Here is a 24,312-nt window from a genome sequence, read left to right on the forward strand (position 1 = left end):
ACAGGTCATCTGACCTAGGGGGTCATGTGTACCAAGTTTAAAGTTCATAGCTTTAGTGGTTAAGAAACGTGCCCTATTTACACACAAACGGCCAATTCACACAATTTGACCTCTGTGACCTTGAAAAGAACGCCACATCGACCTGATTTTTTGTCAACATGTAGAGCTACATAACAGGTGTCTATATACCAAATTTAAAGACTATAGGAACGTGCCACTATCGGTGAAATTTTAGAGTTTGACCTCTGTGACCTTGAAAAGTAGGTCAAATGAAATACCCGTATGATATGTGATGTATCCTTGCTAGGGGTACCCACCATAAAATTTTGATCAAAAACAAATCAGTAATAAAGGAGATATTGCACATTTTAACTTTTCGATTTTAGCCCCCTGGTGGCAAAGTCAAGAATCAGACCGGAGCAAAATTCAGTGTCAGGGTACATATGACCTTGAGCATGATGTATACAAAGTTTCAGGTTCATAGCACAAGCGGTTAAGAAACGTGCCACAGGATATAACGGACGACGACGACAACGGACACAGAGCTATCGTATAGACTCCCCTACGGTGAGCCAAAAATGCATATTATGATATTGACATCCTCGCACAAACATTATAATGCTTCAACAAGATTTCACAAAGTTTCTCACAAATTACCCAATAACTTCTGGTACTTTTGTGGTGCGGTGAGGAGGGGGAGTACAAGACATACTTTGATTTTTTCGTAAACCAATCAATTTCCGAAGTTTGCTCTGTGGAAAACATTTTCAAGTCAACTACAGCGTAATAGTAGCATGGGGAGATATGCGGAAAACCAGTCTTTTTGGGTATTTTGTGTTCAACTTATATTAAAGAAACAAAACCTGACACTTTGATCTCTGATCTCGGCAGGTGCAGATTATTGTAAAAAGTCTTGTCTGATGGCTGAGATCCTCAATATTTCATTACGTGAAGTACGATCATAGAAGAAAGCTTCCTTATCGGGTCCTTTAATAACTTCATGGTTTAGATTTGCAGCATCTAAAAGAAAAAATGGTGAACTCAAACTTTCAAGGGAGCAAAATCTGATAGGCTTTTTAAGAAGTAAATGACCACATCTTTCTTGGCCACTGTGCAGAAACTACAGTGCCAAATGTTACTTCACTGAAGCCCATTGGTGTTTTGGGGGAGGGGTCAGGACAGTGGCAAACTTTTTTTTAATGTACGATTTCCAATTAAACTTGCCTCTGTTGAAGAGACATGTGCAGAAAAAAAATAACCTGAAGATTAACCAGGAGATTTTCATCAAAATCTATCCAGAATTGAGTGCTACAGGGCAGAAAATATCAAGTATTGAGGCACTAAGCCAATGTACATGAATATACACAAAATGACCATGGTTACTAAAAATTAGATTTCATTCGGTGTCTGAGGTTATCTGATGAAGGGGTCATGTGTACCAAGTTTAAGTTCATAGCTTTAGCGGTTTAAAGGAACGCCAAATAGTTACAATGGCCAACTTACGCAATTTGACCTATGTGACCTTGAAAAGTAGGTCAAATCGAAAACCTGTATGATATGTAGTGTACCCTTGCTAGGTGTATCTGCAGCTTTTTGCAAGGAGATTTTATCGAAAAACGAGTCACTTCTAAGAGAGAAATATCACACTTTTTAGGTTTCCACTCTTGGCCCCCTGGTGGCAAAGTCAAGAATCAGATTGTACTGAAATTTAGTGTCAGACAGAGGTCACCTGACATGGGGTCCTTTGTACAAAGTTTCAAGTTCATAGCTCTTATGAACGGTATTAAAAAAAGAAACGTGCCACTGTTTTTGAAACTGGATACAGACGACGACGGGCACTGCGGTATTGTATAGACTCCCCTACGGTGAGCCAAAATGTCAATGTCATGTCAATAGTGCAAAATTGGTTAAAACAACCTACCCATTGCAGAAAGGAAGGCATCATACGTTCCTACATTCCTTATTGTTGATGCCAAATATGCCACAGCACCATCAGACAAAAGGATTGACAGTATGTTGAGAAGGTTGGCGATTATACTTGGATCATAGATAACATCTGAAATTTAAGTTATAATTTTATAAAATCCTTTTGATGGCGTTAGAAAAAAGTTTTTTTTCTGCAAGAGTACGATTTGAAAACATATCAACTACAGAAAATTTCCATTCATTCCTGGGAATTTCATCATTCTGAAGATGACACATGACCTCAACGAACCTTTTCAATGGATAATCATTCACTAAATTGGACGTGAAATGATAATGGACATTTTTTCAGTTTCCTCTGCACAGCTCGGGAGGAAGTCCATAGCCCTAGCGTACAGTAACTACTGTGATGGAGGATTCAGACACCTTAAGTAGCACTTGAAGCGTAGGCAATTCAAGCCATAGTATCAAGGAGAAAACAGCTATAGCGCTCAAACAGCTAACTGTTCTGAGCGGCACTCATTAAATAATACTACCATCATTTGTCATAAAACGAGACTAGTTCACATTAGTACAGATTAGTTTCTGCTAACACAAGGAAAATCAAGACAGCTTTCGGATTTGATCGCATCTCCTTGAGGTGTTTTCCTTGCTGTGTGCAAAATACCCTAATATTATTATCTGTTAAATATACTCACCAGCAGCTAGCACCACATCACACCGTAATCTATCTTTTAATACGTCTTCACAGAGGTCATTCCAGTCCAACTGCACCACATCAGCAACATTAGCTCCATGACACTGCGCTACACATTTCTTGTCAGTCCTTAGATTATTGACTTCCAAACTATCACAATGATCACAAATATTCCGCTCCTCTTTTTCTTTACTTAATTCATCGTCACAAAAAAGTTCATTAATTTGGAGGTTTTTCTTTAGCCTTTTGAGTACCTCTTGGTGACAGTCAGTGAAAACGTAAGAAGTTGGCTGCAAGCTCCGACAGGCGATGATGCCAGTAAATCCAAGGCCACAACCAAGTTCTATCACACTCCTACAAATAAAAGCAAAGACTGCAATAGCTGTTATGGTGAGAACAGAATGAGACCCACTCTATCTAGGCTTATCAGGAAATATTCAGAGGTAAAGGTCATTTGATACCGGTACTTAATTAAGGATGACTTAAAGTTATAAATTTGAAGGTCAAAAGGTTATATATTGGCACCAAACAACATTTACACTTTGAAAGGCAACTCAACAGTTTTTAAGCCAGGTCGGAAAATATTACAACCTGAGTCTGAAAAGTCCCCGGAGGAAGATGCTTTCAACATGTCGACATTGGTGGCTGGCTGGGGGGGGGGAGGGGGACGGGTGCTTCTCATCACAGAGACTATAGTCATTGTCTTCATTTTTATCATTCAAATTAGAAATCAAAATCAATAACCATCAAGTGTTTTGCTTTACCTGTTATATATCAACTTGCCATTTTCAAGTAGGAATTCTGCAAGATGCATTGCTGCTTGCCAAGTCTGTAAACCTGTAGTTCCCTGTGATACCAGACTGACCGACTCCTCAAGAGTTACCATGTCTCCACTCGGCTTAAAATGAATAAACAATAGAACACCTTGTAGAAGTTCACAAAGAGGAGATACATGTATGTATATATGGTCAACAATGTAGAACATAGGTTTAATCCCCATGCTACCGAGCAAGGTCCCAAAGCAACGGGCCCAGGCTTTTGCAGAACAGATTTAGCCACAATATACTGGATGCTGTGAACCGGGAAATACTTGTGGCTTATAAGTAACATAGTTCACTGTCTTGTAAAACAGCATCTTTGGCGTAGCTTAATTCAGCGTTTTAAGAACAGTGTAATAGCAATTCCATTTAGATTTTGTTTTCTTGTGGCATTTTATGGTCGCAAAATCAAAAGCTATGCAAACATTTCCCAGTTCAACAGTTAATAGGAAGGAACATACATGCTATAAACAGCATACATTAATCTTTTAAACTACATTTCAACGAATAGCCTGATTTTTGGACCCCCTTACCCCTGTACGCATGCTGTATGTTACAAAAATACCCCTAGCCCCTTGCGCACGTACGCACTGCAACTACTTCCAGTGTGGGATTAGGACTTTTAGTATTACCTATGTATAATGTCCTACGTGCCAGAAAGTGTCATTCTGAACCATCAGAGTTAATCGGCCTGTTACCTCCCCTCATACCTCTGAAGAAAAGCATGCCATAATTCTGTATCTCGTGCGCCACGAGTTGTGGTGAGCCAATCAGAACGCTGCTTTCAAAACAGTGATTTTTTTTAATGAATCATTTATTTATTCTCGCCTCCAGCCTTAGTATTCTACCAGTAGGCAGTATACACTTTCGACACAGCATTTTTGAGCGTAGAAGACTAGAAGCGAGGTTGTTTAGATCATGATCAAAGTGCCAGTGTTCTCACCAGGTCTAGCGCCCCGTTTAAATTTGAGCAGTGAAAATGCGCCCTGTCTAAAATTAGCCCGCCCTGTTAAATTTGCAGCCGCCCTCTTTAAATTCACCTCCGCCATGCTTAAATCCAAGCCAATAGTTACACAAACAAAGCCGTAAATATCGCATATAAACATTCCGCCGTCACTCAACGATCATTATCCCACCGCAACCCGACTGCCGGCCATCTCAATTACCCGGTACAGCACTACACCAATAGCCGGCACGCGATTTGCGCTATACTGCCTACCAAAGTCTGTGTCGAATTGCTGCCGATCGAGGCAGACTCTGTTCCAAACTGCGTAATTTATATAGCGTCGGTAAGCGTCGATTCTATTTCGTGTGACATACTGTCGATACATGTATGCATGTAGGCCTTTGCTTTGTATTTTGACAAAAATTTCAAAATTTGGGAGGCTTAGACGTAATTTCCTGGCACCTGAGGAAATGATTTTGACGTTTTTTTTATAGATTCGACACAAGCTTTGAGCGCTGGACGCGGAAAGAACAGACAGAAAGTCGCAAAACCGCCGGGCTGGCAGTAGGCTACTAGCCGTTACGTAAGCGTTCGCCTACTCTCATTAAGAAATTTTGAGCGAGCAGTCACAATTCCAACCAATAGAATAAAACTATGCAGGCCTACCCAGTCAGTAGCAATATCCACTTAGCGCGCCCAACTCAACTGCACTGCCCGAAGTACTACCATTACTATCCACGTGTTCCGGCAGACGACGGTCGGCCAATAACAATCACCCGTAGCCTTGGCAATGAGGTCAAGGGAGTGGACAAAAGCGCACCTGTATGATCGGCTAGCGGCAGAGCGGGTGTGGTTGTTTTTAATTATGATAAACAGAGATCGTAGACTAAACACGTGTGCTTGCAGGTGGATGATAATAGCTGTCGGCGTAAAATCAGCAGTCTCTTTCAATTAATATATAGGGTACAACGGGATCAAACGAGAAGATATGTGATACGTGATTTCAATTTTATTTGGCTTGGCTTGGCAAGGTGGCTAAGGATGGCAACTTGGCGGGCGAGTCACTTGAAATTTTCGGGATGCCGGCCTACGATCTCGCCATGGCGGGCCGCCATGGCGATTAATGGGGTTGGAGAACACTTGTAGAGGCTTAGCCTCTACAAATTTTTAATAAAGTTAATATTTTGACATGATTAACGTTTTACGATTTGACTTTGTTGTTCAGAATTAACGCGTGGGCATCGCCAGATAAATATGTTGGATTAAGACACAAACAATTAGACAATTGGACGAAATTTTATCTGATGAAATACTATACAGTAAGTTCACAGTTTATCGGTGGTGAAGGAAAATATTTCTAAGTCAAATAGTAGGCCCACAAAGGGAAGCCTGGAATGGCAAAGCCAGTCAGATCACATCCATTACATAGGCCTTGCTTCTTTTCGGGCCAATGCACTTGTCCCCAAAGTCAGTGATCAATACTGGTAGTGATCTCTGATCAGTTTCACAAAGGCCATACAAGGGTAACTCATGGTTGCCAAATCCACCAGTTCCACATTCTGTGGTGGTAACACAGTCATTTGGATGATTTATACCATGTTGTCCCGAGCTGTTTTTTTGTTGATTCTGGGCTACCTTGTCCTCTCAGAGGCAGGTAACCCTGGTGTAACGGAGATGGAGAGTGATGCTGATTCGCCTGGTGAAGAGAAAGATTATGATGGTACGACAGAGATAGAGAGTGATGCTGATTCGCCTGGTGTAGAGACTGATGATGAGACAGAGATGGAGAGTGATGCTGATTTGCCTGGCGTAGAGACTGATTATGACGGTACAACGGAGATAGAGAGTGATGTTGATGGTGATGATGGAGAAGTGGCTGCAGCTCATGTTGGTCTTCCCCGAAGACACAACAGTTATACGGTTGAATCACGACTTCGCCATGTTTTTGACTGTGAAGCTGCAATAGAGCAGGGTATGGTGCCAAGTGTTGCAGAATACGCGAGGCAATACCGATTGTCAAACACAACGTTGAGGAGAAGGATTAGCACGCGTGAAACCCTGATGGCGCAAGCAGAGCATGATGGATTTCGTAGGCGTGTACGGCAGGATCACGAGGGTTGCTGGCCTGAGGTAGAGGAGGCGCTGCACGAGAGGGTTCTTGATTACAGACAGCGAGCATTACCAGTTACTCGTGCTGATATGGTTAGAGATGGACTACAGCCATTCCAAGAATGGTGGAATGGTCTGGAGCCGCAGACACAACAGGAATTCAGGGAAAACAGGCCAGAAAGATCAGACTTTCGGGCATCTGCCGGATGGATTACTCACTTTATGGACAGAAAGAGGATTTCATGTCGCAGGAAGACAAGGGACACAAGTGCCTTACCAGCTGGTGCTGATCAACAGGTTGCGAGATTTGCTAGAATGTGCGAAGGATCGTTGCTCAAAACAATGTGGATGCTGTATTCAATATGAATGAGACATTCGCGCAATTGGATTTCCCACCTCTTTATACAGCAGCAACTGGAGGGGACAGGAATGTGGACGTTAAAACTTTAAGAGCCAATCCAAAACTTGGATGTACTATCGGACTAACAATTGGGAGTAATGGTGAAAAAATGCCGGCTCACGTGGTGTTCCATCAGCCAGGATTCATACTCGAAATCCGGGCACTTCAGGACATCCCCGAGAACACTTGTGTTACATCATCAAGATCAGGATGGGAAAAATGGGGAAACACTCCAACACTGGCTAAAAAACAGTGTTTTTCCCATTTATGGGAGAATTTCCAGATAATGAGAAACTGTTGCTTTTGGACCAATACTGCGCGCATATGACAGAGGAATTTTGTACGCCACTTATTGAGGCAGGGGTGTTGCTTGATAACATCCCAGCCCGATGTACCTCACTTTCTCAGCCTTTAGATTTGACGATAATGCGTGCTTTCAAATCTGCCATGAGACGGCACTGGAAAAACTGGAAACAAGAAAACACTGATGAAAACGGTGTCAGTCGTCGAATTCCTCTGTCAGATGTTTTGATCATAATCAGTCGTGCTTGGGAGGATGTGCCTGCATACTCTGCAGCTAGGGCATTTCAGGTGGCTGGGCTGACGCCAGATAATGAGGGTAATTTTCGAAATGTTGGTGATGAACTCCTTGAACATGATGATGAACTTGAAGCAGATGTTGACATAGAATTTGCAGATGCTCCTAACGATGCTGGTAACGATGCTGGAAATGATGCTGGTAATGAACCTGATACTGAATCTGATGGGGAACTGATGTAGGGTTGAGGTAAACGGATTAATAACACTTTGAACAGGTCATAGAAATTGTTGTGGTCTTGGTCTTTTAAAGTAGGTCGCGTTATGATTACACCATTTCTAACCAGCTGATCCATGGTCATATGGGCGGTTATTTCCGCATAAATAGAGGTTGTCTCAAATAGACATTTTATGTCGTGTTATGACTCGAATAGACGTTTGGTGGCGCTCGTTTTAACGGAGACGTACCTGAAATAAACATATTGTGTCGTATCTCAAATAGACATACACTCAAATAGACGTTTGGTGAAGCTCGTATCTCAAATAAACATATATTGTTGTGTTTTCAGATTTTTGTGTATAACTCAAATAGACGTTTGGTGTCGCTTTTCAAATAGACATACACTCAAATAGACGTTTGGTGGCACTCGTATCTCAAATAAACATATATTGTCGTGTTTTCAGCCTTTTGTTAATAACTCAAATAGACGTTTGGTGTCGCTTTTCCGCAAAAATGGAAGTTCCCCAAATAGACGTTGTGTGGCGCTGGCGTGCGGCAATTCTGGAGCAAGTTTGGAATTGGTTTATCTGTCACGACGATATTATTGTTATTGCTCTAAGCAGTGCACATGGCTATATAGGAAAATCGAGACTTAATACCATTTCATTTTAATTGTAATTGGATTGTCAGTGTATTTAGCTATGGCAGAAGAAGAGAGAAACAAGTACATCAAATGTACATGCAATACATGCAATAGCGCCGCCGCTTACCGCAATGATAATGTCAATATCGCTGTCGCCGTCATTAAAATTGATTCCAGCGCCACACAACGTCTATTTGGAGAACTTCCATTTTAGCGGAAAAGCGCCACCAAATGTCTATTTGAGTTATACACAAAAATTAGAAAACACGACAATATATGTTTATTTGAGATACAAGCGCCACCAAACGTCTATTTGAGTGTATGTCTATTTGAAAAGCGCCACCAAACGTCTATTCGAGTCATAACACGACATAAAATGTCTATTTGAGACAACCTCTATTTATGCGGAAATAACCGCCCATATGGTCATGTAACGCAGGGAATAAGCAGGCAACGTCAAAAATGATTATGCCATTAGGGCCTATCATCAGGGCATGGGGATTGCAAGTTGTGGTCAACTTTAAAAGTGTCCAAAACCGCAAAAGGCTTTGATAATAGGCCTATAACTTTGCACCCATTCTGGGCCTCTTAAAGTCTTATTTGTGACCCGTCACAGCAAAACCAGGCGCATGTCGCTCTGAGCTTGGCAGCTTGAGACGGACTGTTTGATCAATTCTCTATTGTCTGCCTTTTGTGAAATATGAGCACATCAATTTCTTCCATTATCTCCTGGTGTCACTTTGGCTCATCTTCTGTGCGACATGCGCCTGGTTTTGCTGTGACGGGTCACATTTTGGGTTTTATTGGGACTTAGAAATTTTTCACCACCACCAAGAAACTGTGAACTTACTGTATGTTTATTTCGTACTGTAGAACAGAGAATTACAAAGATGGTGCAGATAACAATCACGTGCAAGGTGCGAGTGCAAGATACAAAATCATAATACCCAATATGAGAACCAACTTCACTTGCGCTATAATGTTACCGCAAGTCTGACCTCCGGTATCTGGTACGATTTCGGATTCTGAGATAAGACATAGAAATTCCAAGAATTGTAAGTGATAGAATGTAGCTAATTAGGGGCAACCAGTGTATTACATAATTTATATACTTCGTTTTTGCTTAGCATGGTTATTCATTAGTTGTTTCTAAAACAAGCAACAGCAATGTCTGAGCCAGCAAAGAAAAAACCAAGCAAGCCTCAATTTTTAGCTTCGTCAAGAAGGGCGGATCCAATCAGGATAGGCCTACCACCTCGGCGGTTAGGCCGGCAAGTGATGATGCTGATGACGATGTGTCGTCTGTGAGCATGGTGAGTGTGATGTGCGTGGACGATCCTACTGATGTGTCTGTAATGTCGGATTCCTCCTCATCGGTTGACAGTGTCCGGCCCACTAGAAAACAGCAACCGACGGTAGGCAAACCAAAAAAAAGGCGGTTAGAGCTAAGGAATCGCGGCACCGAGCCAGCGGCTTTAATCCTGAGTGGAAGAAGGACCATCCATGGTTGGAATACTCGGCAGAAAAGGGCGGTATGTTTTGTGCGTGGTGTGTCCATTTTAATCAGCACGGGAGAAAAGGGATATGGACCAAGAAGCCGGCTTCAACCATTCGCCTCGATAAAGTTAAAAGCCACGCGAAATCGACCGCGCATTATGACGCGAAGAAATTCGAGAGTGAGAGGCACGGGACAACAATACACCAAGGCCTAAATCAGATGGAGAAAGTGAACTGAACTGCTATGAGAGATCCATTTGAAGTATATATGTGTGACCGTTACAGTAGGGCTATATAGGCCAAGACGGCTAGTTTAAGACTAGTCACATTAACGCTATACAGTTTCTTTTCCTGCCTTTTCCCACCAGCGAAGTTCCCCGTCCGTCGCCTCTAATTCACCAGTCACTGTAGGCCTATAGGCATGAAATCCAAACAGGGTCCGACACGTGGTCGAACATGGTCGGAACATGAACCATGTGTCAGACCGGTTCATGTTCCCGCCAAGTTCGACCAGGTGTCAGCGGGAACGGGTAATTGCACTGCCTAACACTGGCAAAACTTATCGGGTACCTGTTAAACACGCAGCTAAGTGTAACATTATTTTAGTTTGGTATCTTCAACGATTTAAAACTCGTTGCGTCTAGATATAGCCTTGCGTTTTGTAATGTTTTACCAGTAGGTCTAAACGTTGTACGCCATGCATTGACAAATTCTAGGCTTCATCCCCTAATTTTTATTTTTGTCAGGTGCATTCAAAGCTCTTTATTGGATGGCCAAGCATGATATTCCTCAAACAACAAACTATGGCAGTTTGCTGGAACTTTTCAAGGAGGTAGACGCCAAACATATGACATCCCTCAGCGTCGGTGGAAACGCGAAATACACCTCGGAACAGTTCATGCAGGAAGCATTGGAAGTTATGGCAGATGTCATCCGGGATGTTACAGTTGATGGTGCGTAGGCAAATAATAATCCTTGTTTGTTTTCTAAATATTGATTCACCCATTGACCTACCTTTTGCCGAGCTGTTTGTCATGAAGTCTGTTAGTGGAATTCCTATTTTCCAATCTACTTTTACAGTTACGAATTAAATTAGGCGGTACACATCCATTGATTTTAAACTTTTTATTACTCATTATGCAGCGACAACGTTATTACAATAAAACGACCCTACATTTCAATTATTTCAGGTATGGAAAAAAGTCAGTTTTATAGCGTGATGTGCGATGAAACAACAGATATTAGCGTCACCAAGGAACTCATTGTGTACACCCGATATCTCTCAGGGGGGAAGTCAGTCACCAGATTCTTGGAAGTCCGTGAGTTGCCTGATGGGTGTGCAGAGACTATATTCAAAAGTCTGATCAAGATGGAGGAAGAATTCAACTTCGACTTCAAAAACAAATTAGCTGGTAAGTTATATGATGCCGCATGCAAATTTGAACTACTTCAATAATAAGTTGCCATGGTATATTTTAAAGCATACGACTCATGAGCATAATTAATATATCTTGCAGGGTTTGGCAGTGACAGCTGCAGCGTAATGATAGGTGCCAGGAATGGTGTATCAAAAAAGTTACAGGATGTTGCACCGGTAATGCTTAAATTTCACTGCATTGCCCACAAAGCAGCCTTGGCAGCGGGACAAGCAGCAGATGAGGTGCCATACCTGAAGAAGGTCAAGTCGTACATCCAGCAGCTATATATATTTTATACTTATTCAGCTGTAAGGACAGCTGGCCTAAAGGAAATTCAAGATGTCGTTGATGATCCGAAGCTTACGATCAAGAGAACTGCCGATACAAGATGGATGTCACTGGACAGGGGCGATGACAGCCATGAGAAAGTGTATTCGAAGTGTACTCATTTCTCTTGATAGGGAAGCTTCGGAGAGGTCAAATGCGACGGCCGTTGGATTGGTAAAGTTTTACCAAAAGTACAACTTCTTAGCATCACTAATGATGCTGTCGGACATATTGCCGATCCTCACTAGATTATCAGCAATAGTTAAGGTAAATACGAAGACTAATTTCAGTTTATAAATCAATGTAATACGTCACAATACTATACATATGGTTTAAAATACTTGAGAAAACTGTTTAAATTGAAGACGTTTAGGTTCACCAACTAAATTTTAAGTAGTGTCCTTCATGCTCATCGATGTCAAATCAATTACTTTTCAGACACGGGAACTGAACTTTTCTCTGGTTCAGCCCACCGTTGAAATGACGATCTCAATGTTAGAGCGCCTGGCCAGGACACCTGGAGACAATATGAATCGACTGAGCAGACAGTGGCCGATCTCAATTCAACAGAGAACACGGAAGACCATTTGATCAAGGGAGTTAAAGACGACTCTAAGGACAATTTCGTCAATTCGGTAAGAACTATTAGTCGGATGTCTGTCAGAATCGGCAGTGACACTGGCTATAAGTTGCATTGGTTAAATTCTGAAACGAAAAAATATAATACATTATGTTAGAAGAAAAACACTTGTTCTACATTGTAAACGTCACCTCTTTTTATTTTCACATTTACAGGTTTACACAAAGTACATCGGAACTGTCTGTGATCACCTGAGACGCCGTTTCCCCAACTCGGAAATGCTTGAAGCATTCACTATATTTGATCCGAGCACAATGCCAGCCGATATGGATGATGCCGACATGTCTCACTACGGCAAAGATAAACTACAGGTAATTATGACATTGTGCTAAATGTTTAGAGTATACATGTAGTCAAATAGGCCTACCGGTACGTTAGTCGTATCATTTGTTCGTTATCAAAAACTTGAATACAGGAACAAGTGATTTATTTTCAGAAACTCCTTAACCGGCGACATAATGGATGAAGAAGGAAAGCGTGACTTCCATCTGATGAGGGAATGGGTCCTTAAGAAGAAAACTGAAGCAGAGAGCCAAGGCAAAGCAATGCTGACCATGACGGAGGTGCTGGGAGAGGTCACTACGACTTTCAACACTGTCTGGCCTGAGCTGGGGAAACTGGCCGCAATCGCTCTGATTCTGCCGATGTCAACTGCTGGTAAGAGTGTACCGGTGCCGACTTTAAATTGTTTAGAATACTTTTCAGACAAACCTTATCAGTCCCGTCGGTGTTTCATGTTTCACTGTGATCAGTAAACTGAAGTACTGGACATTTAATTGAAACATAGTACAATTGTTTCGTTTCAGATTGTGAAAGGGGGTTCTCGGCACTTACACATGTGAAGTCGCCATTACAAACAGAATTTTGAACTGCCTCCTCACAATCTCAGTTGAAGGACCAGAGCTAAAGAGCTTCGACTTCAATATGGCAGTGGAAAGATGGTATAGAAAAGCGCCCCGTCGCATTATCCTGGGATAAAATCAAGGTTAGTAACTGACAAACTACATGACTTGTAATATATCGACGGAATTCATGATTGACGCTGTGGGTTTAAACGAATTATCACTGGTCATTTCATATATGTGATGTTTAATTTTTCAGGCATACAATACTCTGAGCTCAGAAGCAAGACACACGGCAGTACGGAGAGACCCGTATACAGAGAAGAAGATGAATCTCAATCGACCACTCACCTGTAAATTGTACATAATCCCTTATAAAATCCGTTATAATTTTGTTTAGAAATAAATCCATTCCTATGTCGTACAAACTAGTCACTTCACTCTTTTATCTGCCTCATTAAAGGTATTATGACGGACTGCAACAGTTTCAGCATGCCATCCTACATGAATTAGGACGATAATCCAACTAATTCTGTTGCATCATTCGGTAAGAGCATTCCTCAATATCGACCGACGAAAATAAAAGCGCGCGAAGTCACGATTCCTTATTGGGGATGCCCGTATTGAGCCCCACGCTGGTGACTGCTATTATGCCCGCTATAGCCCGCAGCACACTAGTCACCAACTTTGGCGACAAGAAGCGTTCAGCTGACGCCTCGACGCCAAAGTTGGCGGCCAGTGGATCCCTGTCAGAGCACACCTGCCCAGAATCGGCGTCCAGTGGTGTCTTTTCCGCCACTTTAGGCTGCCATTTTTAAATCATGTGACATCAAGACGCATACTGATTGGCCATAGCCTCGCCGCCGACGCCAATTCAGGCAGCAATCCATAGCACACCTAGGCTTCTTCTTGCGTTCAAACGCGGCGACACGCGTCAAAAATCAAACATGTTAGATATTTGGCGTTTAGTTGCGGCAAGTCGCGTTCGCCGACGCCGTTCATACAATCATAGGAATAAAATTCTGCCATCTAGTAATTTGACCAGATCATATTCAGAAGTACGGCACAAGACGTACATGTTAGGCAACTGTCACATAGACCTCACATTTTCACGCCTCATGTGTGACGCTTCACGGGTCATTCATGACCTGAAGAATTCCCCAGGTATTTTCAATATACCATGTCACATAGGGCCTAATTTTGTAGTCATTTTTATTTTCGGCCAATTCATGTCATTTCGTGCGTGAACTCATGAATGTCATAAATGACTCAAAGAATTGGACGGCCAATTCTTTGTGACGTGAACTAGGTGCAGAGAGGAGGTGCCTGCTGTCAAAATCACTTGAATATGTGAGTATCCGATGGTTTCAGACCTTTTTTTACTGTTTACGATAGCCCACAGTTGAAAGCAAACCTCACACCTTTCCACAATTTTACTGCATGTCAGCAGGTGTACTGCATTTCAAACAATGGTGATTTTCGTGTAGAATTGGGGAAAAAATGGAGAAATATAGTATTTTTTGCCCAAACACCTGCAGACACAACAATTCCATTCCACTTGTGGGAACATGGAAATGACTAAAAACAAGACTAGCAAATGGTCACCTCTATTTTCTGTCTTTTTCAGAATGGATGACCACAAGCACTCTTTATGCGAGCCGGTCCAGCAAAGACCATTTTTGTGGGATCCAACTGAGGCGGGAAACGCCAAGTGACAAATGAACGAGTTCAACGTGAACCGTATGTGACATCCCCTAAAAAATGATGGATGAATCGTGACGCGTGAGGCCTCATGTGTGACATGTATGGCCTCACGCGTGAGGCGTGAAAAATGAATCGTTCACTTCTATGTGACAGTTGCCTTATAGAATCGTCGATCATCATCATGTCATCATGAAGAAGCACAGGGCTTGCGCAGTTGGTTACTGCGCATCTATATTTAGCGCCGCTATCTGGTTACAAAATACCACGTGTGCTTTGACGATGTCGGGGGCCGGGGAGCGAGCGGGCCATTTGAATAGTAGTATTTACGTGGATTACTATATTTCGGCGCAGAGATCAGGTAGGCCTATATGATGTTTCGTTGCTGATGTGCACATGTGGGAAAATTTTGTCGTCACCTTCAGTAACCCCGCCATGCGTCCCTCCCGCCGACCGATGTAATGCCGCAAATTGCCATGAAGCAAAATGTTTTGCCTACGATACTAACGCTGCAATGTCGTTTTATATCATCAGAATTAGGCCTAAAATTGCACCTCAGAGCATCTAGGTTTCAAAATTTTTCCGGGGGAGGGCCCCTGGACCCACCGCCAAAAATGCGCCTGCGGCGCAGTTTGATTGAAATCCTTGTGAGAACTTTGAGTGCGCTCTTCATACAGGCCTTCTGATTGGTTAATATCGGCGGTAGCGTAAGAAACGCTACACTGAAACGGCCAATTTACACCCTTTGACCTATGTGACCTTGAAAATTAGGTCAAATCTAAAACCCATATGATATGTATCCTTGCATGGAGTACCTACCATAAAAATTATCATTGAAAAAAAGTCACTAATAAGCGTGATATTGCACTTTGTACATTTTTTAGTTTTGGCCAAATGACCTATATCAGAGATTTAAATCGGCTGTGTTTTGGAAATTGACGTCATACCAAGTAAAATCCAAGAAGGACGTCCTCGTGTCGCCGACGGGTCGGGTACATGTGAAATTTAAGCAACTCGGCACTATAGAGGTCGATATGATGTAACATACAATTTTGTTACGTCATACGATGTAAATGGACCATGGACCAGATCGTTTTTTTGGGTGGGAATGGCCAGCCAAACGTAAATGGGCCCATAGAAGTCATTTGCGACCTGATATCCGCTCAGAAGTTTCTAGGTCGTTTTAAATGCTCGCTGCGACTACAACAAGAGGCCCAAGGGCCTGGCGCTCAGCTGAGTAAGCAGATACAATTCATAGTTTAGCAGTTTTACTGATACTTTTAGATAGATTTGGCAAGGACTATATATAGTTACAATAACCATGGATGCTTCAATTTGTCAACTGTGAAAGATGTAAGTGACATCACATGAAGTAATGCAGTGCGAGTGCCACATTTCCAATAGAGCCAGGATCTATGTCACAGTGACACACAGACAGGATTGGTTTTCCTTCTGGTATCAAAATTGATGTCCTCATACTAGTATGTCCTGAAAAGGTATTTGGACACTTACATGATCATTGTACCGTTGAGCTTGGGTCTGGTGCAATACCAACTTGAAATGGGGGGGGTTAGTGGATTTAGCAAAGTGTTTGGGATGCCCTGTATGTGAAGAAGTAAGATAAAGAGGTGCTTAAGAAAATGAACTTTATTGTTAAAAGATTGACCTGACCTGCAGGTGATTGGAATTTAACAAAGGTTGATTGCAATCATGGAGTAAATTATATAAGAATCACTGATTTGGCAAAGATTATTACATTTACAAGACATCAAGATGGGAAGTGATTGTACGGACCTACTTTCCGTCAATGCTGAATACGTCGATGAGAGCTCTCGAACTATCATTCCATGCAAAAAAATGGCAATGACAACACCACTAATAACTTCAAATTATTTTCCGGTTATGATAACACAACACGCATCTTCATGATCATGATCTTTCTCAAACTAACTGAATGACCTAATCGCCTTGGACGCACAACCACATATCAATCCGCCCCGACGATCGACACATCCATTCGATTCGATAACACTCGATACAGTTTGATAAATAAACAAAGTTTTCGTGCTTTTAGCTGTCAACATCAATGGCTATAATATACTCCTGCAGAATAGTAGAACTAATAGAACTAATTTCCGAAGTTTCCAATAGTTTGAACACAACTCAGAACATCACCCATCAGCCAAGGAGGATACCGCGGTGACGTCACATCACGTGATCACAACCCATATTACTGATCGCTATGGCCAATCAGATTCAGTCTACTGACAGCACCAGCACTAAACACATCTCTACGTCTCACTGTCTGGTGCGCTCCTGTACACAAATACACCAATAGACATGAAATATTGCAATACCTTGTACGGATTCTTCCTGTGTAAAATAAAATTTACAGAGCAGATTAACTTCCACGAATAAAAAAGACGTTTGGCGTGGCCAAAGTGTGGAAATAATGTCTCCGCTAAAATACACTACGAAATACACTAGGCAATGCACTACGCGATACACGGTAGAGATGCAGTTGAGTTTGTTATTGTTTTGACTTAGAAGCCCGCCCATATCATAATATATTCATGTATTCATGAAGTATGAACTCATTTCTGTCCCATACAACTCTAAGAACAGTCAATTTCTCTTTAAATCATCACCGAAACCGCAATATCCCCAGGAAGATTTCGTTCTAGTGTCCGAAAATGCATGATTTTACAGGGGCGCTAACTCGACAAATAGAGGGGATCTATGGGGATCTATGCGAGTTTTAGGTCCTACAGGTCTCGAACTTGTAAAATCTGTAAACATGCCTCCAAATCCCATTATGATAATGAAGAGATTGCCCCATGTCTGGGAGACTGTTTTGAAACCATCGCTAATTTTGCCCATCAGCTGGACTCAGATCTGCATAAATTACGATAAATAATGAGGTCGTCGCTTCAATTTCGCAAAGGAAGTTGACTCCATTCGAAGGTTGTTTTGACCAAATTCCGTTGAACTCATCGTTATGAGGGCATTTGAACATATTCTCGTTGATCTTTTCTATAAACGTGTGAAGATTCGTACCAAAATACATTTCTGTAAAGGCTTAAATAAGAAAATTTGTCACTTACAAAATCATCGCTCCGGTAGAAATAAAAAGGTCACCGCCATTTTCTTGATGATAGTACTCCAGGTAACCTCGACCGCGCAGTGGAGGGTCGAGCCGCCTCGTCAATTTACCCCAGACGAGCCGTTCATACAGTGAATGCACTGGCAATACCAGCAGTCCGGTATTCCCTGGTTCGAGGTTTTCATGTCAGTTCGCGGCGGGAAATTTAAAGCGGGGTCATCTGGGGTCAAACAACAGTTTTGCTCACTACCACCAACTGGTGATATAAATCCACACTAATCTATTTTATATCAAAACTTCTGTATCATGAAGACCTCTTCAACTTTATTTCAAGCTTTCATCTGCTCGAATAGAGCGTCAAAAAATTCTTTTTTCATTTACGCCTTTTGCCCCCTGGGGAGCTGAATTTGAGTCGAATCGCCCAATTTTTTTCTGTAAGCAACATTTTGTGCGGTGTTTATATACAAAACCATATTTGAAGTGCCTCGGCTGTACGGTTACAAAATGCCCAACATGGCTAGATGGATGGCAGGATGGAAGGACAAACACCAATCAATTAGCTATTTGACTAGCTCCGCTGACTTTGTCAGCTGAGCTAAAAATGAAAAGCAGTTTGGCTCTATTCTACTTACTCTTAAAGCTTTGACCCCCCTGTCCCCCCCCTCCCCTTCGGTGCGTACATACTAAATGGATGGCCTCTATCGCTGTGTGGAGAGTTTGGGGAAAAATTGTTTGGTGAAATTACACCTGCTGATCGGCACGTCTTTCAATAAGCAAGAGTGTTAAAGAAGTGTCTCAAGATAATGCTCGGTCTGCACTCCTTATTGTGAAAAAGGCATTCTAACAAGGCACTACAGATACACCCAGCCGAAAGAATAGAGAAAGGCTTTGTTAGTAGAACTAGACAAAACCCAAATGGGGCTTTTCTTATGAATACCCCTCCTGGTGGGCATTGATTGAAAAATAGGCAATTTTACAAGATATATAAAAGATATATAAATGCATTTTGTACCTCCGAGCCAAATTAGGCTTTTTGAATGCTTTTAGGAAATAAATTACTCTTCCAAAACCAAGAAAGAGATCAAAGAAAAAAGATTTCATTATGTAGGGAACTTGATTTCCTCTCAGAATTAGGTTTTTTTTCTCACTTTAGGGGGTAATATGGTCACCTGTCCTGTTGGCGGCCATCTTGGACTTCACTTTTATGTGAAAATGTTCAATAAAACAATACTAAAACTGTATTTCTTGTTAGTTTTTCTTTCTGTTCTTATATTTTATTTGCATTAGTATGTCTCCTCCACAACCCTGAAAAAAATTAGAGAAAATTTAAATTTTAGTTTTTGAAAAGTGATTTTATTTGAAAAACTCGAAATGTGAAAATTTCACCAAGTGCCTTTCGTAACTATGCCAGCGACCCTGAAGGAGAAAAGCTTAGAACTAACAACAGTGACACGCCGACTTATTGGTGGTGAATATCAGTCCTAAAGTCTTCTCCTTTCACCGCCGACATCAAGGGTCAGGAAATCCATCGGACGCACCATCATAAACGGGTGGCCAATAAAATTGCTGGACATAAAGTAATTGAATGACGGCCTGAATTGATAGTGCCAACCTCAGGATCAGGTTACCCTTCTTCTATACAACAAGCACTGTGCATTTGGGTCAGGACTGCATCCCTGGACCTGTTACTCATTGAACACCTGATCTTCAATTATGATGCCTTTCAGTGGGTGTCTCGTGCGACAACCACGAGTGAGTGTAATTTTAGTGTTGTCGCGACATGGACGCGTGGAAAAGGCTGTTACCGATAAAGTAACAGCCCTTCTGATGGCCGATCAGGGGCGAGTTATTGGCGGTGAAGGATGGATATACGCACAACAACGGTGGATCGGTATGAGAACTGAAAGGATCCTCAAATCACTCAAATGAAAATCCAATACTTAGTTCCACAGTTGATTCTCAGATGGCAGTTAAATAGTTCTGTATGTTTAAACTAGTTTTAGGCGGGTGCAACATCGCCGTTCCCGTGCATTTTAATGACATGATTGATGATATTGGTAACGGCACCGAATCTGCCGGTGCAAAATCTGCATTTCCTAGAATCGTCGTGAAGGATAAATACCGCGAGCTCTAGAATCCGCAGGTTCCAGAACCTTGAGCGATAGATCTCGTGAGGGATAGAAGTTCCAAAAAAATCCATTATGTGGCGCCACTATCTCGTGAGCGATAGCAGTTCAAACAATTTCCGTTATGTGGCGCCACTGTCGCATATTCGTATTGTTTTTGCTGTAAGCGACACTGCAACATTATCATTTTTGTGCTACTTCGTCCATTTATGATTTACAATGATTATTCTGTTCTACTACATGTATTCAGTTGTGTGGTACCATCTGCTTTGATTTATTAATGGCCTGATTAGTTCATCTTACGGGCTGTGTTAATCCTGCGAGAGGTTCAGATATGCTTAGACAGACAAGTTAATCTAGAGGATCATGCAGTTTTCATGGTTGACTCTTTAGCAAGATATTGTAGTCATTTATGCATTGGGGATGCCAATCTAGAGGTAATCCCAACTGTCCTGGTTGAAACATTGCAATTGCTGAATGCTCAGCTTGTACATGTAGGTCTCAAGTGTTGAAGGGATCAATTAAACACAAGATGAATGTTTTGGGTCTAAGGCAGGCCTAGGGTCAGACTACTATTTCTTAGCCTTTAATCTAGCTAGAGGTTATTCTTAAAAACAACCAGGTTTTCAGATATAAAAAACCTTGACCTGTTTTTTTATCATAAAATCAAAAACAAAAGAGTAAGGTTTACCTTAATTATTAAAGACCCAGTTTTTTCAATCAACTTGAGACAAGACCACAATTGATTTTTTAAGCCTTTTAGCAGTTAAATTGTCAATGTTTGACCGCAACGCATCAAAGAATGCGTGGTGTTGTGAATCTGAAATTTAGATTATGTTATTCCGGACAGTCGGGCAAGTAAATGGTGAAAAATAAACTGGTGATTGACCACGGAAATTTTTTGATAGTCGACAAATTAGACAGACTTTGATATTTCCACTCTTTTCAGCCAACTGGCAGAAAAAACTCAAAACACGCCCCCTATTACCCAATTAGCAAAATTCGAAATTAATTTTTTCATCAAATAATTTCTTTATATCTGTAGACTTGCCACAACAAATATTTTTTCATAACCTCTCCAAATACGTACTTGAGAGTAAAAAACATGCACTCGTCTAATAGATAGGCCTGGACCCTCCAACCTATGAATATTCATTAGTGGTCTTGTCTCACTTCAATAATAGTATAGGCCTATATATAAACATTTATTTTTATCTCTACGTTAGGCTTCTAAACAAAATAAGTTTGAAAATATATATAGGCCTACACTTTTTTGGGGGACAAAATGCATGCGATCTCATTCATAATCATTTTGTTTGGACGAATACTTCATCACACTTACTTGAATTTGCTCTGTCTGACGATGGGGCACCGTAAGCAGCAGTAGATGCAGATGCAGATGCCGGCCTGCTACTACTACTAGGCATAGTAGGGAAGGCCCCACCAGCAGCAATCGACATAGGCCTAGAAAATGAAGTGCTTGGCCGAGGAGGCGGAGGACGACGACATGGTGTAGAATCAGGGTTTATACTCGGGTTTATATCACTAGCCTCTGCTGGAGGCTGTCTCGGCTGCAGCTGATCGGGCTGCTGCTGGTCTAAAATCTGCACTACTTGCTGAAGCAGTAGTGCTGCCTGTTGCAGCTGCGACTGGTCGCACATTTTTAAAATTGCAACGAAAGTAGCCTACGCATGTACACGCTTTCTGACAGTGACAAGTACCACGTGTTGAGGCCAACTGACAGTAGTGTCGCTTACAGCAAAAAACAATACGACGACGTCAATATGCGACAGTGGCGCCACATAACGGATTTTTTTTAAACTTCTATCCCTCACGAGATCTATCGCTCACGGTATCTATCCCTCACGACGATTCTAGGAAATGCAGATTTTAGAAATTACAGCTGTACGCGCCACGAACTAGGAGTAACTTGCTATCCCTCGCGCGTTGGTGAATATTTGCGGCAATAACCGCCCATAGGTTAAGTTACAGAATAGATTCCAAGATGTTCACAATCAAGTTGTCCATATTATGGAGAACTTTGCCAATGCACTAGCTCTTCAAACAACGAACTCACCAGGGTATAAGTTTTATAGCAGTACTGTTCCTCACTGGGGATGGAAATGACATCAGTGAAGGCTTCATAGAGTTCATCCGCAATGTCCATTTCACTCTCCTCAAGCTGTGAAAGCAAAGATCAAGAAATATTACATTCATAACTGTCACTACTACTAGTACTACCTGGTACTACTACTTGGGGATGCAACCACTGGCAGTGTCACTACTTTTGGCTGAAGAAAACAAGAGGCCCAAGGGCCTGGCGCTCAGCTGAAATATATGAACATGGAAAGTACCCAATAGATCTCTTTCAACCTCAGTTTTGTCAATATATCAGGCAAACATACCAAAGTAAAAAGACTTTTAAATGGTGACAAATATGCCACTTATTAGTCAAATCTAAGTGCCTGAGCCAGGCTGACCTTGAAAAGTAGGTCAAATAGAAAGCCCATGTGATATCATGTAAAGGAGACTTATTGTACACCAACCATAAAATTCATGTCACTCTGGATACAGCAAAGGCTTTAAAATAGAAAAAAAAAATCAAGATGGCCGCCCACCAAATTATTCAAAAAAGTAAAGAAAATGTATTTACAAGTGAAAAAAGTAAAAATTAAAAAAAAAAAAATTGACCCGAAGTGGGATTGGAACCCACAACCTTCAGAGTCATACAAGAGCGGGAAATTCAAATCAAGCTTAAACTAGGTCAACACAGATTTTGGCTCAGTAACGCCAACTGGTAGTATCAATCAAAACTACTCTTAGTAGTTTCAAGACCTACATGCATGCGGTCCTTTTCAACTTTATTTCAAGCTTCTATCTGCTTGAATAAAGCGCCAAAAAATTGTTTTGTGATTTAGGCTTTTTGCCCCCTGGTGGCCAAACTGTTAATCCTGCCGGACCCACACTTGGTCTATTCAGGAGTCCTGAAGGGTCTAAATGGCTTATAGGGAAAATCTATCGCCTATCCGTCATAGTTTTGAAACGTGCCTGTTTAACGGACAGACAGACAGACAGACAGACAGACAGACAGACAGACAGACAGACAGACAGACGGACATTCATTCTACCATTTACTCATATGAATAGCTCAGCTTGTCAGCTGAGCTAAAAAGTGTAATTTGGGGTATATTGACCACTATCAAGAAAAGTGGATGTCACCATCAGACTTTACACTTTCACCCCGGTCTACACCGAAACGGATCAGTAAGCAAGTTACTCACATGGGTTCCTCATTACTCAGATGAGCTGCTCAATCAGTGCTATGCTATAACTTGAACTTTTCTGATCACTGCCCTGGTTGGAGTATGGTATAAGGAACTTGAGACCAGCCAATAGTCTCACGCCGACAGTTGGATCAAACCAGGGACCTTATGACTGCTAGTCAGCCACTAAACCACTGTGGCTCCTACGATGCTACTACACAATGTCAATGTGGTTTTGAAAAATCCACTAGTCCCTAGTCCGGGACTAGTGACTTTGATAGCCGGGCTAGCCTACAGTCAGGCCAACTATAAGGATTTACTGAAAGACTTTGAGATTCACAGCTTGGGACTAGTCAAAATATTTTCCAAACCCTGCAGAAGGTTTATAGCTTTTATCAATGTGCTGTTGCTGGTTGACACTCAGTCTTAGGAAACAGCATGTGACATCATACTGTGAAGGCTAATCTATTCGGGGAAATTAAAGTTCATTCAGGAACTGCTGGCATCATCTTTAGTTTTGCCAACACCATGAAATCTGTTTAGAAAATGTGAAACAGAAAGTCAACTGACATTTGAACCAAAGATCTTTGGATAACTGGTCCACTGCTCTACCAATTGATTTATTGAGGCCCCCTGATTCTCTGCACTATGACAACACTCCTTACCAGGGCTAACTAAGATTATGTACGTAGGGGGAAAAGAATGTAAATCTCATTTTGCTTCAACAAATCACTGTATCACTGTGGTGCATAGAAAGCGTGAGCGTTGATAGCTCAACCGAGGAGCCTCATACACTAGTGGTTTTAAACACTGCTGAAGAAGAAGAAGGTAGTGTCGTGGCTATTAAGTCGTCCGAGCAGCAAGTCTAGCCACTTTTCAAACTAATCAAAGACGAAGGTCCTGCTAAGACTTCGGCAGGAAACACTTAAATATCTCGTATTTACAACCGGAAACAACCCACAGGTAGCAGGAAGGGGTGGGCGTTTGTGGTTTCTGAGTGTGAGGGGGTATAGTGGTGTCTGTTGACTGTAGGCATGTTGACTGTGCTTTAAGAGAGACTAGGCATGCCTAGTCTCTCTTAAGCATAGTCAACAGACATGTG

General features: G+C 41.8%; 1 protein-coding gene across 2 annotated transcripts in view; it reads right to left on the reverse strand.

Moving 5' to 3' along the window:
- LOC135488313 (protein-lysine N-methyltransferase EEF2KMT-like) overlaps window positions 1-24,312 on the reverse strand; it is a 72,077-nt gene that overhangs the window by 28,865 nt on the left and 18,900 nt on the right. The window contains exons 3-7 of one of the 2 annotated variants that reach the window (XM_064772875.1): window positions 22,025-22,129; window positions 3,385-3,518; window positions 2,622-2,974; window positions 1,922-2,056; window positions 882-1,020 (exon numbers count right to left, since the gene is read on the reverse strand). In XM_064772875.1, coding sequence (XP_064628945.1) covers window positions 899-1,020; window positions 1,922-2,056; window positions 2,622-2,974; window positions 3,385-3,518; window positions 22,025-22,129 — 849 coding nt within the window. In that variant the 3' untranslated portion in view covers window positions 882-898. Of the gene's footprint in view, window positions 1-881; window positions 1,021-1,921; window positions 2,057-2,621; window positions 2,975-3,384; window positions 3,519-22,024; window positions 22,130-24,312 lie in introns of those variants that run through there. The other variant, XR_010446952.1, reaches the window with a different exon arrangement.

This window comes from Lineus longissimus, chromosome 1 (assembly GCF_910592395.1).
Source record: "Lineus longissimus chromosome 1, tnLinLong1.2, whole genome shotgun sequence".
Taxonomy (NCBI): domain Eukaryota; kingdom Metazoa; phylum Nemertea; class Pilidiophora; order Heteronemertea; family Lineidae; genus Lineus; species Lineus longissimus.